This window comes from Hemitrygon akajei, chromosome 30 (genome assembly GCF_048418815.1).
Source record: "Hemitrygon akajei chromosome 30, sHemAka1.3, whole genome shotgun sequence".
Classification (NCBI taxonomy): Eukaryota; Metazoa; Chordata; class Chondrichthyes; order Myliobatiformes; family Dasyatidae; genus Hemitrygon; species Hemitrygon akajei.
The window spans coordinates 28949810-28965506 of record NC_133153.1 but is presented as its reverse complement, the minus strand read 5'-3'; the positions used below and the strand labels follow the sequence as shown (position 1 = coordinate 28965506).

The 15697-nt window shown below is 42.8% G+C and overlaps 1 protein-coding gene across 2 annotated transcripts in view; it reads left to right on the top strand.

Moving 5' to 3' along the window:
- The window catches only part of LOC140718912 (NT-3 growth factor receptor-like), an 878600-nt gene that overhangs the window by 512935 nt on the left and 349968 nt on the right, over nt 1-15697 (top strand). For both annotated transcript variants that reach the window (XM_073033211.1, XM_073033212.1), the window contains exon 11: nt 10106-10208. In XM_073033211.1, the coding sequence (XP_072889312.1) occupies nt 10106-10208 (103 nt within the window). The remainder of the gene's footprint in view (nt 1-10105; nt 10209-15697) is intronic.

The following is a 15697-nucleotide window of genomic DNA, read 5'->3' as shown; positions in this document are numbered from 1 at the left end:
TGAAAAGGAGAATAAAACTAAACTTGTGCAAACCCCTGTGAACTCTGTCAAGAAGGCCAATATCAGAACATCTTTCAAAAGGGTGAACCCTCACAAAGTGTACATGGTAGGGCACTGAAGACCTGTGTCAACCAACTGATGGGAGTATTCAAGGACATCTTGAATCCCTCAATGCTGCAATCAGTGGCCCCCACCTGCTTCCAAGATGTGGCAATCATACAGTCCCCAAGAAAAGCGAGGTGAGCTGCCTCAATTACTATTATCCAGCTGCACTGTGATGAAGTGCTTTGAGATGTTGTCATGGCTAACTCTTGAGTTGTTGGTCAACTCTTGCCTAAACAAGGTGGTGGAACCCACTGCAATTTGCCTGTCACCACAATAGGTCGACAGTAGATGCAATCTCACTGGCTCTCCACTTGGCCCTGCATCACCTGGACAATAGCAGTACCTATGTCAGGTTGCTGATAATTGATCATAGCTCAGTATTTAACACAATCATACCCTTAGATCTAATCAACAAGCTCCAAAACCTGGGCCTCTGTACCTATGTCTGCAACTGGATCTTTCACTTCCTCACCAGGAGACTACAGTCAGTGTGGATCGGAAATAACACCTCCTCCTCGCTGACAATCAATACTGGTGCACCTTAAGGATGTGTCCTTGGCCACTGCGCTGATCGCTCTACACCCATGATTGTGTAGCTCATCTATAAATTTGTTGTTGACTCAACTATTGTTGGCTGAATTTCGGATGGTGAAGAGAAGGCGTAGAGGAGTGATATTGATCAGCTGGTTGAGTGGTGTTCACTCAGCATTAGGAAGTCTAAGGAATTGATTTGAGACTTCAGGGAGGGGAAGTCAAGGAAATGCAGATCAGTTCTCATTCGGCAGGGCAAGAGGTGAGCAGTTTGAAGATGCTAAGTGTCAACATCTCTGAAGGTCTATCCTGGGTCCAACATATTGATGCAATTCCAAAGAAGGCATGGCAATAGATATATTTCATTAGGAGTTCCGGCAAAATGGCACCAGTAACCAATAGTCACACCTTGTCGACTGCTTACAAAACTACTGGATACTCTTCTTCCAAATATACTTCCTCTTCTTCTTCTGAACTGTGAATGATTTCAGTCTTTAATTTCACTTTTAGGAATGTAATTTCGGGCCGGCTAAATGATTTGGTGCTGCTGCACGCTCCTGGGGGATTCGACATGGATGGGATTCTTTGTTGATTCCCAGTGCTGGCAAACAGACCCGTGTCTGGCTCCCTTTCTCCGTGCCAATTAACGCGCCGAGCAAGATTAAGATGGTCGAGGACGAGAGCAGGAAATCAGCAGGTGTTCAGCACCGTTTACCTGCGTTTGACAGGTCCCTTTGGCTGCTGCCAGCAGGCAGAAGGTGCAGGAGTCCTGGGTCCCACACCTCCAGATTCTGGAGCAGCTGTTGCACAGCTGTATTCGGGCTTCTGCACACGCTGCGCAGTTGTTGAAATGCTTCGGGGACTCTGCATTTCATGTACCATGTGTTTTTGTTTAGTTCTTTACTACTTGTGCAATTTGATGGGGCTGCTTCTGTGCTGAACTAACTCTGCGGCCTTTGGCACAGTGCCTAGAACTCACTTTTGGGGATGCTGCAGTTAATGCTATTTGTTTACTTTTTATTGCTTGCAAAATCTGTTTTTCACACGTTGGGTGCTTGATAGTCTTGTCGTACGAGGGATTTTCATTGAACGGATTTTATTGTGATTCTTTGTTTTGTGGCTGCCTGTAAGGAGATGAATCTCAAGGTTATATATAGTATACATACTTTGATGATAAATGTACTTTGTACTTTGAGTTTGAGGAGGCTTGGTATGTCACCAAAGACGCACACAAATGTCTATAGGTATACCATAAATGTATTCTAACTGGTTGATTCACCCTCTGGAATGGAGGTACCACTGCGCAGGACCAGAAAAGCTGTAGGAAGTTGTAAGCTCAGCCAGTTCCTTCATAGGTACTAGAATCTCCAGCATCAAGGACACCTTCAAAAGGCAATGCCTCAGGAAGGGAGCATCCATCATTAGGAGCGCAAAATACTCTGCAGTTGCTGGGGTCAAAGCAACACGCACAACAAGCTGGAGGAACTCAGCAGGTCTGGCAGCATCCGTGGAAGTGAACAGTCAACGTTTCGGGCTGAGACATTGACTGTTCGTTTCCACAGACGCTGCCTGATCTGCTGAGTTCCTCCAGTGTGTTGTGTGTGTTGATCCATCATTAAAGATCCCATCAACCAGAACATGGCTTTTCTCATTGCTACAATCAAAGAGGAGGCACAGGAGCCTAAGGACACGCTCAATGTTTCAGGAACAACCTCTTTCCCTCAGCCATCAGATTCCTGAACAGACAATGAACCCATGAACACTACCTCTCTTTTGTTGCTTTTATTTTTCACAATTTACTTAATTTTTTTAACATGTATTTCTTATTGTAACTTACAGTTTTAAAAAATTATTATGTAATGCACTGTGCTGCTGCTGCAAAACAATAAATTTCACAACATATAGTAGGGATGTTAAACCAAATTCAGATTATTTAAAAACTGCCCCTGTTGAAATGGACTTGGTAGACTTCAGGTGTTGATTCTGTCCAGTCCTGGGTAACAGTTCCAAGTTTTAAAAATTAAAATTGTAAGGATATACAGTTAATGCCCCAGAATATTACCTGGGTTTCAGCACTTAAGTTACAGAGAAAGGTTGAACAAGTTAGGTCTCTATTCATTGGAGCATAGAAGGTTGAGGGGGGATTTGATCGAGGTATTTAAAATTTTGAGAGGGATAGATAGAGTTGATGTGAATAGGCTGTTTCCATTGAGAGTAGGGGAGATTCAAACGAGAGGACATGATTTGAGAGTTAGGGGGCAAAAGTTTAAGGGAAACACGAGGGGGTATTTCTTTACTCAGAGAGTGATAGCTGTGTGGAATGAGCTTCCTGTAGAAGTAGTAGAGGCCAGTTCAGTTGTGTCATTTAAGGTAAAATTGGATAGGTATATGGACAGGAAAGGAGTGGAGGGTTATGGGCTGAGTGCGGGTAGGTGGGACTAGGTGAGATTAAGAGTTCGGCACGGACTAGGAGGGCCGGAATGGCCTGTTTCCGTGCTGTGATTGTTATATGGTTATATGGTTATAGAGAGTTCACTCTGTCTAGCACCAACGGTTTACCTTTCAGCATCACCATTGTCTTGTATAATAAGTTTGATTTCCTTCCTGAGCATTCTATTCCAAATATTTGTCATCTTACTCATAAATAATTTGCAGATGAGTAATTTGTTCAGCTTCTGCCATCTGAACTTAATCCCATTCCTGCACATGACATTATTTGTTTGGTTGTATGCAATCAGTTCTCAGAGTTGTTGACTATCTTGTTCACCTCAGTACAATCCCCTTCTCAAGTATCTTCAGTGTAGGCAAGCACATACCAGGTGCTAGAAGTTCAATGTTTTCAAAGTTCAAAGTATATTTATTATTAAAGTATGTATACATTACACAACCTTGGGATTTGTCTCCTTACAGGCAGATAGAAAATAAGAAACCCAAAAGAATCCATTTTCAAAAGACCAATTGAGAGAGAGAGAGAGAGAGAGAGAGAGAAACAAAATTGTAGAAACAATAAATGTAAACAAAGAGCATTTAGAATGAAAGTGAATCCTCAGACACGAAGCCTGGAGCAGCCAGAGCAGGCCCCACAGCCTCTGGTTCAGTTCAGCACATAGCCGAATAAACATCGTGGAGCCTGCAGACACGAAGCCCTGGGCAGCCGGAGATGGGCCCACAGCCTCAGCTTCAGTTCAGCACGTAGCCGAGTAAACATCATGGAGCCTGCAGACACAAAGCCCTGGGCAACCAGAGCAGGCCCCACAGCCTCTGGTTCAGTTCAGCACATAGCCGAATAAACATCGTGGAGCCTGCAGACACGAAGCCTGGGGCAGCCGGAGATGGGCCTACAGCCTCAGCTTCAGTGCAGTGCAGAACCGTGTAAATGTCCGCACATCTGATCATTCATCTCTCTACTAGGACCCGAGCCCTGTTGCTTTGATACGCTCTGGGGCTGGACTCCGCCACCACGTTTCGGGCTGTACCTGACCTTTCCAGATTGGCCCAGCATTTAGATGGACCAAACGTCGTGTTCAGTTTAGGTAGGCGGGCCCCGAATCTACTGAACTTTTCCCAAGACACTCTTCCTGTACAATATGTTCAGGATTACAGACCAGCTCTTGTTTAACCGTAGTATTTCATCCTAGGTTTTATGATCCATTGCTTTTATTTGCTGGATTTACTTCAGATGATGTCAACTTTTGCTACTTTGATCTCCTGTGAAATGCTTTGTGTAATTTTACAGTGCTGATGTCTGTATGTAAATGAAAGTTGTTATTCATTTCAACAATCCACCTAACTTCCAAAATCTGTTCTTTGTAATCTGACACCATTAAGTTGATTGTCTCATTGTTATTCTTATTCCCCAATCTCATTACTTACATTTTTCATCACTGAATTTAATTCCCCACTTTTTTTGGGTTGTTCTTGTCCAGACCAGCCTGGATCCAATTGTCTCCAATATTAACATCATTAGAAAATGTCGATGTTCTTTCTTTTCATTCAACCCCTCACTCACCCTCTCCCTGCCATCCTTTATCAATGATATGCAACATGAACAGGCAGGTCCCCAGATTGCTGTGCAATTTAACACGTGACCATCTCATCTTCTTTAATGCAGGCAATTTCCACTCTGCTTCTATAACGCTTTACAGACTGCCCTCCAGGGCTATAATGCATCAAAAACTTTGCTGAAATTCGGAGAGAAAAAAAATCATTAGGTTAATAGGTGTTGAATCTGTCTCGTTATATGGATTTACTAGTCAAAGTCCCTGCCAGAGCTTTATTCTGTAACTGGATATGGAGGAGGATGGACATGGTAATGTCTGCATACTGATGAAGACATGCCCACAGAATTCTATTTCAGTCCTTGACAAGAAAAAAAGACCAGGAAGGAGTTTCTTTTACTTCCATAATCTGGAGTTTTTAAAGTGATCTAATAATACATTTAAGAGGTGGCGGCGTGGAGTTACGTCTCTACCAAAGGAGGTGTAAGGCGCTCCTTCACTCCGCTAGCCTGCAGGTCACCCTCGGGCAAGGTGTAGCACCTGCTTAGCCCCATCGATCAGGGTCACATGAAGCCACGGGAGCAGGTGGTGGACGGTTGTATGAGCGGCCGGTCCTTATCACAAGTCCTGGTTGTGCCACCACTGACACCTGGCAGGCAACCTCTGAAGAGTACAGACAATGGTTAGGGTCACCCATCTTGTAAAGACACTGCCCAGAAGAAGGCAATGGCAAACCACTTCTGTAGAAAAAAGTTTGCCAAGAACAATCATTGTCAGGAATAGAGAAAAGATCAAGAAGAGCTTATTAGCAAATTAAAGACCATAATCTCCCATATAATTTGACATGGAATATAATGATAATGAATACATATAAAAAGTGTTTAAATTGCTGTGAATAAGTTTTAAATATCTAGAACATAACTTCTAGAAGTTGATCAAAACTGTAAACTGATTTTAAAAGGCTTAAGCTGAATGGTGCCATAAGGAACAGTGCATGGATCTCAACTACAGGCCCTTCTTGGGTAACGAATGCCCATTTTATGGGCATTCCACAGATTCACTGCCGTCTGGCTAAAAAAAAAAATCCTCCTTCCCTCTGTTCTAAAAAGGTCACCCCACAATTCTGATGCTGTGGAGAGGAAATATCCTCTCCACATCCACCCTTTCAACATTCAAATGGTTCATTTTGTTTTTTTCCAGTTCATTATGTAGCTCTCAATTCAATATCTCCCAGAATGTGATGCTTCACATTGTGGCCTTCCATGAAATCCTAGATCTTCAAAATTTCATCAATAAATATTTCTTTGCCTATAAAGTTTCCTTCATATCTGTTAGAAAATCAGCCCGCATTTTATGGATATGAGAAATTGGCACTAGCTCACTGGGCACCATGGTCAGTATGGATTCATTGGGACAAAGGGCTAATATCCATTCTGTATGGTTCTACAACTACATGATTCTTACTTTCTTACTGTTTGTTACACTGCAGGCATTTAGGGCAGCAATGAAGGTCCTCGTTCTCTGTCCAAGCCAACTCAGATGTTGAAGGATCCTTCATTGCTGTTTCCATAACAATTTTGTTTCACCACTCAGGGTTGTTAGCGCTGTGCTGAACCCTCGAACCTAGAGGACAGGTGGACCACTCTTTGTCTAGTTTTTACCCTTTGACCTGTTTGGCATGGGTAACCCTACCAAGAGTGAAAGCCAGCTGATTCTAGCCAGCCAACAACACACACAAAATGCTGCTGGAACACAGCAGGCCAGGCAGCATCTATAGGGAGAAGCGCTGTTGACGTTTCGGGCCGAGACCCTTTGTCAGGACTGACCGAAAGGAAAGATAGTAAGAGATTTGAAAGTAGTGGGGGGAGGGGGAAATGTGAAATGATAGAAGAAGACCGGAGGGGGTGGGATGAAGCTAAGAGCTGGAAAGGTGATTGGCGAATGTGATACAGAGCTGGAGAAGGGAAAGGATCATGGGACGGGAGACCTCGGGAGAAAGAAAGAGGGGGGAGCACCAGAGGGAGATGGAGAACAGGCAAACAACTAAATATGTCAGGGATGGGGTAAGAAGGGGAGGAGGGGCAATAACGGAAGTTAGAGAAGTCAATGTTCATGCCATCAGGTTGGAGACCGTTTCGCTGAACACCTAGGCTCGGTCTGTCAGAGAAAGCAGGATCTCCCAGTGGCCACACATTTTAATTCCACGTCCCATTCCCATTCTGATGTGTCTATCCATGGCCTCCTCTATTGTTAAAATGAATCCAAACTCAGGTTGAAGGAACAGCACCTTATATACCGGCTGGGTAGCCTCCAATGTTCCACCAGCATTTTGTGTGTGTTGTTGTTTGAATTCCCAGAATCTGCAGATTTCCTCATGTTGACTCTAGCCAGCATAGCTCTCTGCATCATTGAGGCACAGAAGCCTCCAAAGTAAGACAAGGTTGTGGTTCCCTTGGAGGCCTCTATGATTCTCCCAGTTCCCAAATCTTACCCTACACCTTTCCTCATGAAGGCGTTCAATGTAGCACTTCTGTACTCACTGACAAAAGCGACATCACTTTGGGACTTAAAAATATTTGGCTGGATATTTGTTTTCCATTGAAATTATCTTCCCAGCACCATTCTTTAGCCCGAAAGAACCAAATTCTGACTGTTCCAAGCATAGGTGGCAGATCAAATAAGTCCCTTTGTGATTCCAGAAATTTTTATTTATGGCTAAAATTTGCATTATAAAATTGAACAGAGATTGACTGAGGAGGCATTGTTGGTGCTCACGTTGTGTAATGTCACTTCAGCTGTGCGATTGACATCTCCACCTGCGGAAGCAATGTATTTATTCACTGCTTACAGCAGGAGAACCATCACCTAATAGGAAATGTGAATGCTCTGCTCCAATTGGCATGCAGTTTTGCCTGAAATAATGGTTCAGAACATTTTGATGTAATCACGTTCAATGATGTTGACAACCAGGGAAGCTCTTGGCTTACTAGGATTTTTATCACAGCTTCATATGCAGATAGGGGATCGTTTTAATTATCACACAAGTATTGCTGGCAAAGAGGATCTGTTGTTGTACAATTGAACATGATCCCATTGACTGTACACCTGAATTTACTGTTCATGGCATACTTTATCTGTGTGTATTGATGGGTGCCATGAGGATTAATGCTTGGAACTCAACTACAGGCCCTGCTCGGGTTATGAATGCACAACTTACAGATGCTCCCACATACAAGAAAGCTCTCATCATATTACATTTAAATAGTTTTAGTAAGTAGGTACAAAGGTACAAGGGATTTTGGACTTCGTTGTATTGTAGTATAGAAATTCCCTATAGGAGTAGCAAATTCTTGAAAAATATTAGTGACTCCATATTTGGAGTCTGGTCCTTTATCTGCAATTCCACTTGCCTTTTTTAAAGAGGTATATACCTACAACGGAAACAGTTCAGAAAGGATTCACCAGGGACACTATCACACATTAGACGTTATTTGAACGTTTATTTGAATTTGAACGTGCATCTTTGCTCCCCTTACAGATAGACACTAGCACAGTGAAGGACATTTGCAATCTATAATTGGCATGCATTATGGCAACTTCCTCTGAACTTTCACCTCAGTACGTACTGCAGGGCACTATGAATTAAACTTGGGTCCAAATAAACTGTGCCTTTCTCAGATAAAGAACATTTACAAGGTGTTTGGTCAAACGCAGGACAGAAAACAGAATCATGCTTGTAAGAAAGCAATCGATGCATATTCATTAAATTGGAGTACAGGTCTGGTATATTTCCCATATTAAATGGAGACAATATATTTGCATTATACTATGCAGAAATTGTATATTTAGGATGGCAGGCATTGAATGAACATTTCCCACCCTGAGGCACAGGCTGTGTGCACTTTCCAAGTGGCAGGGGTACACCCTGACACTGTATGGAAATATTTGGCCAGCACGTGCTCGATCCAACCCTGTAGAAACACTCAGCCTCTTTATCAATCTCACAGCTGCTCCCGCCTGCTGTTGCAACGCGATACAATTGCAACATGGAAGAATGTCATTCAGCTCATTGGGCAAGGCCAGCTCCCAGCAGTGCAATACCATTAGTTCCCCTTATGCCATAAGACCATAAGACACAGGAGCAGAATTAGGCCATTCAGCCCATTCAATTGTGCCTGATTTATTATCCCTCTCAACTCCATTCTCCTGCATTCTTCCCATAACCTATGAGCCCTTACTAATCAAGAACCTATCAAACTCCAATAACTTGGCCTCCACAGCCAGCTGTGGCAACAAATTCCACAGACTCACCATACCCTAGCTAAAGAAATTCCTCCTCATTTCTGTTCCTCAGGGACGTCCTTGTAATCTGCGGCTACCTCCTTGTGGCATATTTTCTTGTCCTTTTCTTGTAATGTGTTCTCTTTCACATGCTCATCAACTTCCCCCAGATTTCCTGAGACTCACCTCCACTAAAGGTTGACAATAAGAGTAAATTCCAGTGGTCAGTTAACCTTGCCAGTGCAACTTGGCATTGTGGGAAGGAACTGGAGTACGTGGGAGACAACCATGTGGTCCTTGGGGAAATGTGCAAACTCCACACAGACAACGCTGAATGTCAGGATAAAGGTTGTGATGCTGGAGCTATAAGGTGCGCACCAACTATTACACCTCTGTGACGCCCTAATCACCGGCCTTTCCGTGAGGCAGAAGCATTGGAATGGAATTAAGTAATTTAAGTCATCTGGCCCCTCCGATCAGTGTGATCCAGAATATCATTGGCCTTGGAGTAGAATGTTAGATGCGCCAACGTCCTCATTCCAGTACATTTTCAATTTTTGTAGAAGTCAAAGGCTAAACAGTAGCCATGGTAGTGTCGAGGTTAGCACAACATTACTGCAGTTCAGGGTGTCAGAGTTCGAAGTTCAATTCTGGTGCTGTCTATAAGGAATTTGTATGTCCTCCCCAAGAGCCACATGGAATTCTCCTGGATGCTCTGGTTTCATCCCACAGTCCAAAGACAGACTAGTTAGTAGGTTAATTGCTCGTTGTAACTTGTCCTGTGATTACGCTAGGGTTAAGTAGGTAGTTGTAATACTGTTCAATTTGTTTGGGAGTGGGGAGGGGGTGTGAGAAATGGGCCTGTAGAGCGCTGTATCTCCAAGTAAAATCAAAATTTACTTTGGAGGACAGCCGGTCAGTAATTAGCTGCAGAGCCATTGCCCACATTGGAGCTCAATCTATTCCAGTGTAGAGTATATGAGCGTACTTGATACTTGATTAATTAGAATGTCACTTTAATCAGATTTTGCTGCATGAATATTTGATGGTTGATACTTCAAAGAAATAAAGAGAAAGCAGATTGCTTCTCATCAAAGGAACATTACAGATTGCCTAATGATGGTGGGGGCCAAGGTGCTTTGAAGTCCAGAAGCACCACTTCTGATGCTCTGCTATGCTCCCCCCAACAGGTTTCGATCGCTGTTGGACTTGCAGCTTTTGCGTGCATCCTCCTGCTTGTCTTGTTCATCATGATTAACAAATATGGACGGCGTTCTAAATTTGGAATGAAGGGTGAGTAATGACAAGGAAGAGTCTGCAGTGCTGGTTCCATGTTGTTGCAAACTATCTCACTGTGCTAAAGGAGGCATGGGATGGGGGGGGGGGGGGTGGAGTTTCCTGAAGACAGCATGATTTATCAGAAAATGAATAAGTTATTGGGATTTCATTGGTTGAAATTTGTTGTCATTGTGCTGAAGTATGATCAACTCAAGAGTTCAGGTCAACAAATAGAAAGGATGAGACAATGAAGAATTCTATTATTGTTTTGTTTGAGTCGGTGTGTCAATGTATCAAGAGCAAAAATGAATGGTAATCACATCCACATTAAACACAATCAGTTGTTAATCATCGGGAAGTAATCTGCTCCCTTGAAATTCTCCACAATAGGTGCTGCCATCAATTCCATCGATTTAATTCAAATAGTTATGTAGCTGGAACAGAATAATTTTAGTGTCTTTACATCTATCTTCTGCTCAAAGTAATCAGTGGTAAGATGGGGATCACTGCGGCAAAGTACTTGCATAATCTATGAATTAGAAATTGTAATACAACCTGAACCAATTGCGAGCGTAACATATGGATAGTGACCTCGATGATACATTACATGATTTTCCACTACTTCCTATGCTGGATGCCTGGAATATTCATTTATATTTGAATTGTTTAAGTCACATTGCAATAAGTGGAGGACTTACTGATAAATTTTCCATTTCTACTAAGGCGGATTGCTGGGTGGTGTGGCTTATTCAATGCTGTACCTCAATGAATATATAATGAACAAATTCTAGCAGTGTAGTTGTTTGGTCAGTCCTGGACATCATGACCACCAGGAACCCATGCTAACTGTTTGAGGTTATTAACTAATTACGGTGGAAGAATATTTCCATTCATTTTCAGACTCCACTATAATTCCTTGTTTCTCCCCCATTTCACAATGGGAGCTTTATCTTTTTATTTATTCATTCACAGCCGGTAGCTATCACTGGCATGGCTGCTTTGTATTGTCTATTCCCAGTGGCCCCTGAACTGACTGCTGCGCCAACCACACTTGTGGGTCTGAAGATGTATTTGGCTGTTCCAGTCAAGGGTAGCATGGTTCCTTCATTGCTGAGCCAGCTGAGTTTTTAAAAAAATATATATTTAGAGATATGAGGGGTGATTGATAAGTTCATGGCCTAAGGTAGAAGGAGTCAATTTTAGAAAACCTAGCACATTTACTTTTCAACATAGTCCCCTCATATATTTATGCACTGAGTCCAGCGGTCGTGGAGAATACGGATCTTGGACCTCCAGAAAGTGTCCACGGATGGGTGATTGATAAGTTCGTGACCTAAGGTAGAAAGAAATGAGTTATGCAGCTCTCGTTACATGCAGAAGCAGTTCAACTCTTTGAGTGATTAAGCAGAAAGTTTGAAGTTACTAACTCATCAGTTAATAACTCATCGGGGTGATTGATAAGTTCGTGGCCTAAGGTAGAAGGAGATGAGTTATTAACCAAACTTTCTGCATAATCACTCAAAGAATTGAATGAGATCTGTATAACTCATCTCCTTCTACCTTAGGCCACAAACTTATCAATCACCTCTGTTGTGGACACTTTCTGGAGGTCCAAGATCCGTATGCTCCACGACCGCTGGACTAAGTGTGTAAATGTAGGAGGGGACTATGTTGAAAATTAAATGTGCTAGGTTTTCTAAAATTGACTCCTTCTACCCTAGGGCACGAACTTATCAATCACCCCTCGTATAGCATAGAAACAGGTCCTTCTGTCCCACAAGTCCATGCTGGTCAATTATACCCCAATGTCTATGTCTATGACCAATCATTCTACTAACCCCTACATCTTTGGATTGTGGGAGAGAATTGAAGCATCTGGAGGAAACCAATGCAGTCACAGGAAGAATGTATGAACGCCTCACAGACAGTGGTGGGAATTGAACCCAGGGTTGCTGTTACTATAATAGCATTATGCTAACCACTATACTACCATGCCCGCTCATACAAACAATCCAGTTGTTTAATACCTGTAGTTTATTATTTCCAGGATTTACAAGAAATAGGTAGTTTAATAAACTAAATGTTATTAGTTTAATAAATTAATAGCAATCCGTAGTTTCATTGTTATTGGTAATGAGAACAGCTTTAATTGAAAATTCAAAGAAGTCTGAATGGCAACATGGTGAGAAAATCATATTATTGTCTTCATTTAGCCAGTTGAACTTTAATGCCCCAGTTGCCATGGTGTTGATTCGACTGTGCCACATCAGTTCATTGCTCCAGATCTCTGGTTTCTATCTGTTTAGTTATCATACCTCTAATAAACATTCTGCTCAGCATTTAGTATCTGTCAGGCTTCTTCTTATAACATGTGCTTGTGCTTCCCTTCCCACTGTCCAGTCCCCCATTCTGCTCTGTCCCTTCTGTCTTTGCACTTGGTTTAAGGATGACCTGCTGCCCAGTCACTCACACTTCCGTCTCCCAGCATGTTTGACTGCTAAGCATTTTACACCCCACCTCAGTAACTTTTTAACATTAAGTCAGCACAGTAGTGTAGTGGTTGGTGTAACACTATTACAGTGCCAGTGGCCCAGGTTCAGTTCTGTCTGTAAGAAGTTTATGTGCTGTCGCAGTAACCACGTGAGTTTTCTCTATGTTCTCCAGTCTCCTCCCACATTCCAGAGACACACAAACTCATAGGTTAATTAGTCATATGAATGTAATTGGGCAGCATGAGCTTGCTGGGACTGGATGGCCTGTTACCATGCTGTATCTCTTAATCTCTTACAGCAGGATACTCTATGATCACAAACTCTGTTGCAAACACTCTTGTTTTAGAACATTTTCAGGACAAGCTCTTCCCCTCTGCCATCAGATTTCTGAATGGACACCCACATACACTACCTCACTATTTTTTGCTCTCTCTTTGACAATAGACAATAGGTGCAGGAGTAGGCCATTCGGCCCTTCGAGCCAGCACCGCCATTCGCTGTGATCATGGCTGATCATCAACAATCAGTACCCCATTCCTGCCTTCTCCCCATATCCTCATATATTTGCGTTACTTATTTAATTTTATGCATTTTTCTTATTGTAATTCATAGTCTTATTATTATGTGTTGTACTGTTCTGTGTTGGCGTGTGGCCAAGTGGTTAAGGCATTGGTCTAGTGATCTGAAGGTCACTAGTTCGAGCCTCAGCTAAGGCAGCGTGGTGTGTCCTTGAGCAAGGCACTTAACCACATGTTGATCTGCGACGACACCGGTGCCAAGCTGTATCGGCCCTTGCCCTTCCCTTGGACAACATCGGTGGCGTGGAGAGGGGAGACTTGCAGCTTGGACAACTGCCGGTCTCCCATACAACCCTGCCCAGGCCTGCGCCCTGGAAACTTTGCAAGACACAAATCAATGGTGTCTTGAGACTGACAGATGCCTGTAACTGTACTGCTGCACATTACAACAAATTTCACAGCATATGTATGTCAGTGATATTAAAGCTCTTTCCCCCTCACACAGTAGCTCTGTTGCCTTCAGCACTGATGTGAGAGATCAATTTGTAATTGTGACCACCTCATTATCTGTAATAAGCTTTGACATGTTGGAAAAAAGCAAAATACAGAGCTCCGTGATCAGTGCACTTATAATGAGGCCATTTTTTTTCTTTTTAAATGAAAGTTGAAGTAACACTATCAGCCAAAATCAGAAAGTGCCTTAACAAAAGCCATTACGCAGCACAACAATTTATCCATCCCTTCTTGTGGAGATCACTCAGTTCACTTTGCAAAAAATTGGAGTTGATAACAGTTCCTACCATGGACTTTGTTCACTGATATTACTCTGTCATTCTCTGGCATTACTCTGTTCTCTTTTTCCAGCTTAGGAGGTTTATGATGTTGTGTACACATACAGGGGTAGAAGAAGGACATGAACCTCTGCCAAATCAAGCAGGGTACAAGGAAAATAGATGTGTCTGTCCACGTTACCCAACACTGGACAGCGTGAAGTCTCCAGAACATACATTAAAAGTTTTAGTAGTAAACAATTCTGCCTGAGCAAGGGTTCCCAAACTTTCTTATGCCTTGAATCAATACCATTAAGCAAGAGGCCCATGGACCCCTGTTGGAAACACCTGCAGAGAAATTTTATGGGCCGAGTAGCATCTGTTGAAGGGAGGTTGGGTGTGTGATAGAGGAAATATCACCATTTCAGAATGAAACCCTGAGTCACAATGTCTTTCCCCCTACAGATGCTGCTCAAACCACCAAATACCTTCAGCAGATTGGTGTTCCGGTTTGCAGCATCTGCAGTCTCCTCATGCATTGAAAGCTATTCCTTTTCACCTGCCTGCTTCAAGCAAGCTAAATGGGAACAATCAGAGCCCAGTCCGGCAGGAATGACTTACTATTCCTGAAGAATGGCATGGTCGTGCAGTGGTTAGACTAACGTCAAATGGTGCTGGTTGTAAGATCAGGGCTTGATTCCCACCGCTGTCTGTAAGGATGTTCTTCCCATGTCTGTGTGGATTTTCTCCAAGTGCTCTGGTTTCTAAGAAGCTTGGTAGCACGTGCGGGCTTCCCAGCGCAACCCTCGCTAATCTGATTTGACTCAATTAATGCATTTCACTGTATGTTTCAGTGTTGCTGTAGCTAATACATTTTTTAAAAACCTTGAAATCTTTACTTCAGTCACAAGAATGAACTGATGCCTGCTACAATACCTGCCTCCTTTATAAAGAGCCTATGACCCAAGGGGACCCACTGCTGGATTTAAATTCTAATGCAGTCCTAATGTTGTGTTTGACATTTAAACAGTGCTCACACTTGACTGTGTAAAATATAAAGATGGCTCATGGTTGATATAAAGGACCATGTTAATTGACAATGTTTGAACACTGGTATTTAGAGTTAATTGCCGGTATTGAATCGAAGTGCATCTTGCACTCTCCGTACAATGGCAGCATGCTGCTCTCCTGCCTCCTCCGTGATCTTTAGGTGTTAAATGCGACAGCGTGAAGAATTGATGGCACTGACATAGTGACAGTCTTCAGATTCAGCCCGCCCTTTGCATAAGCCTGGCAGGAGCTGGTTCTGCTTCTGTTTAAGGATTCAAAAGTAATAGAAATGAAGGATTCTATTTTTTGTATGTGATTCAAAACATTAAATTATGGGAATGTGGGTGGTGGGCAGAGGTCCAGAAGCAATCTCATAAGGAGAATTGATTTTCCATCTCACGGAAGAATTAATGCGATCATTTCTAACTAGGAGCAGCAGTGCCTTTTACGCTTGCTTTGAAAGGGAGAATAAAACTACAGCTATGAGGGTCACTGCAGCACACGGTGACCCCGTGATCTCTGTTTTGGAGGCCAATGTCAGACTGTCTTCTAAGAGGGTGAACCCTCGCAAGGCGACAGGTTCTGACGGAGTAACATCATGACACAAGAGGAGGCCACGATCCAACATGGCGGAAGGGGAATGGGTATCAGAATTAAAATATTTGGCCACTGGG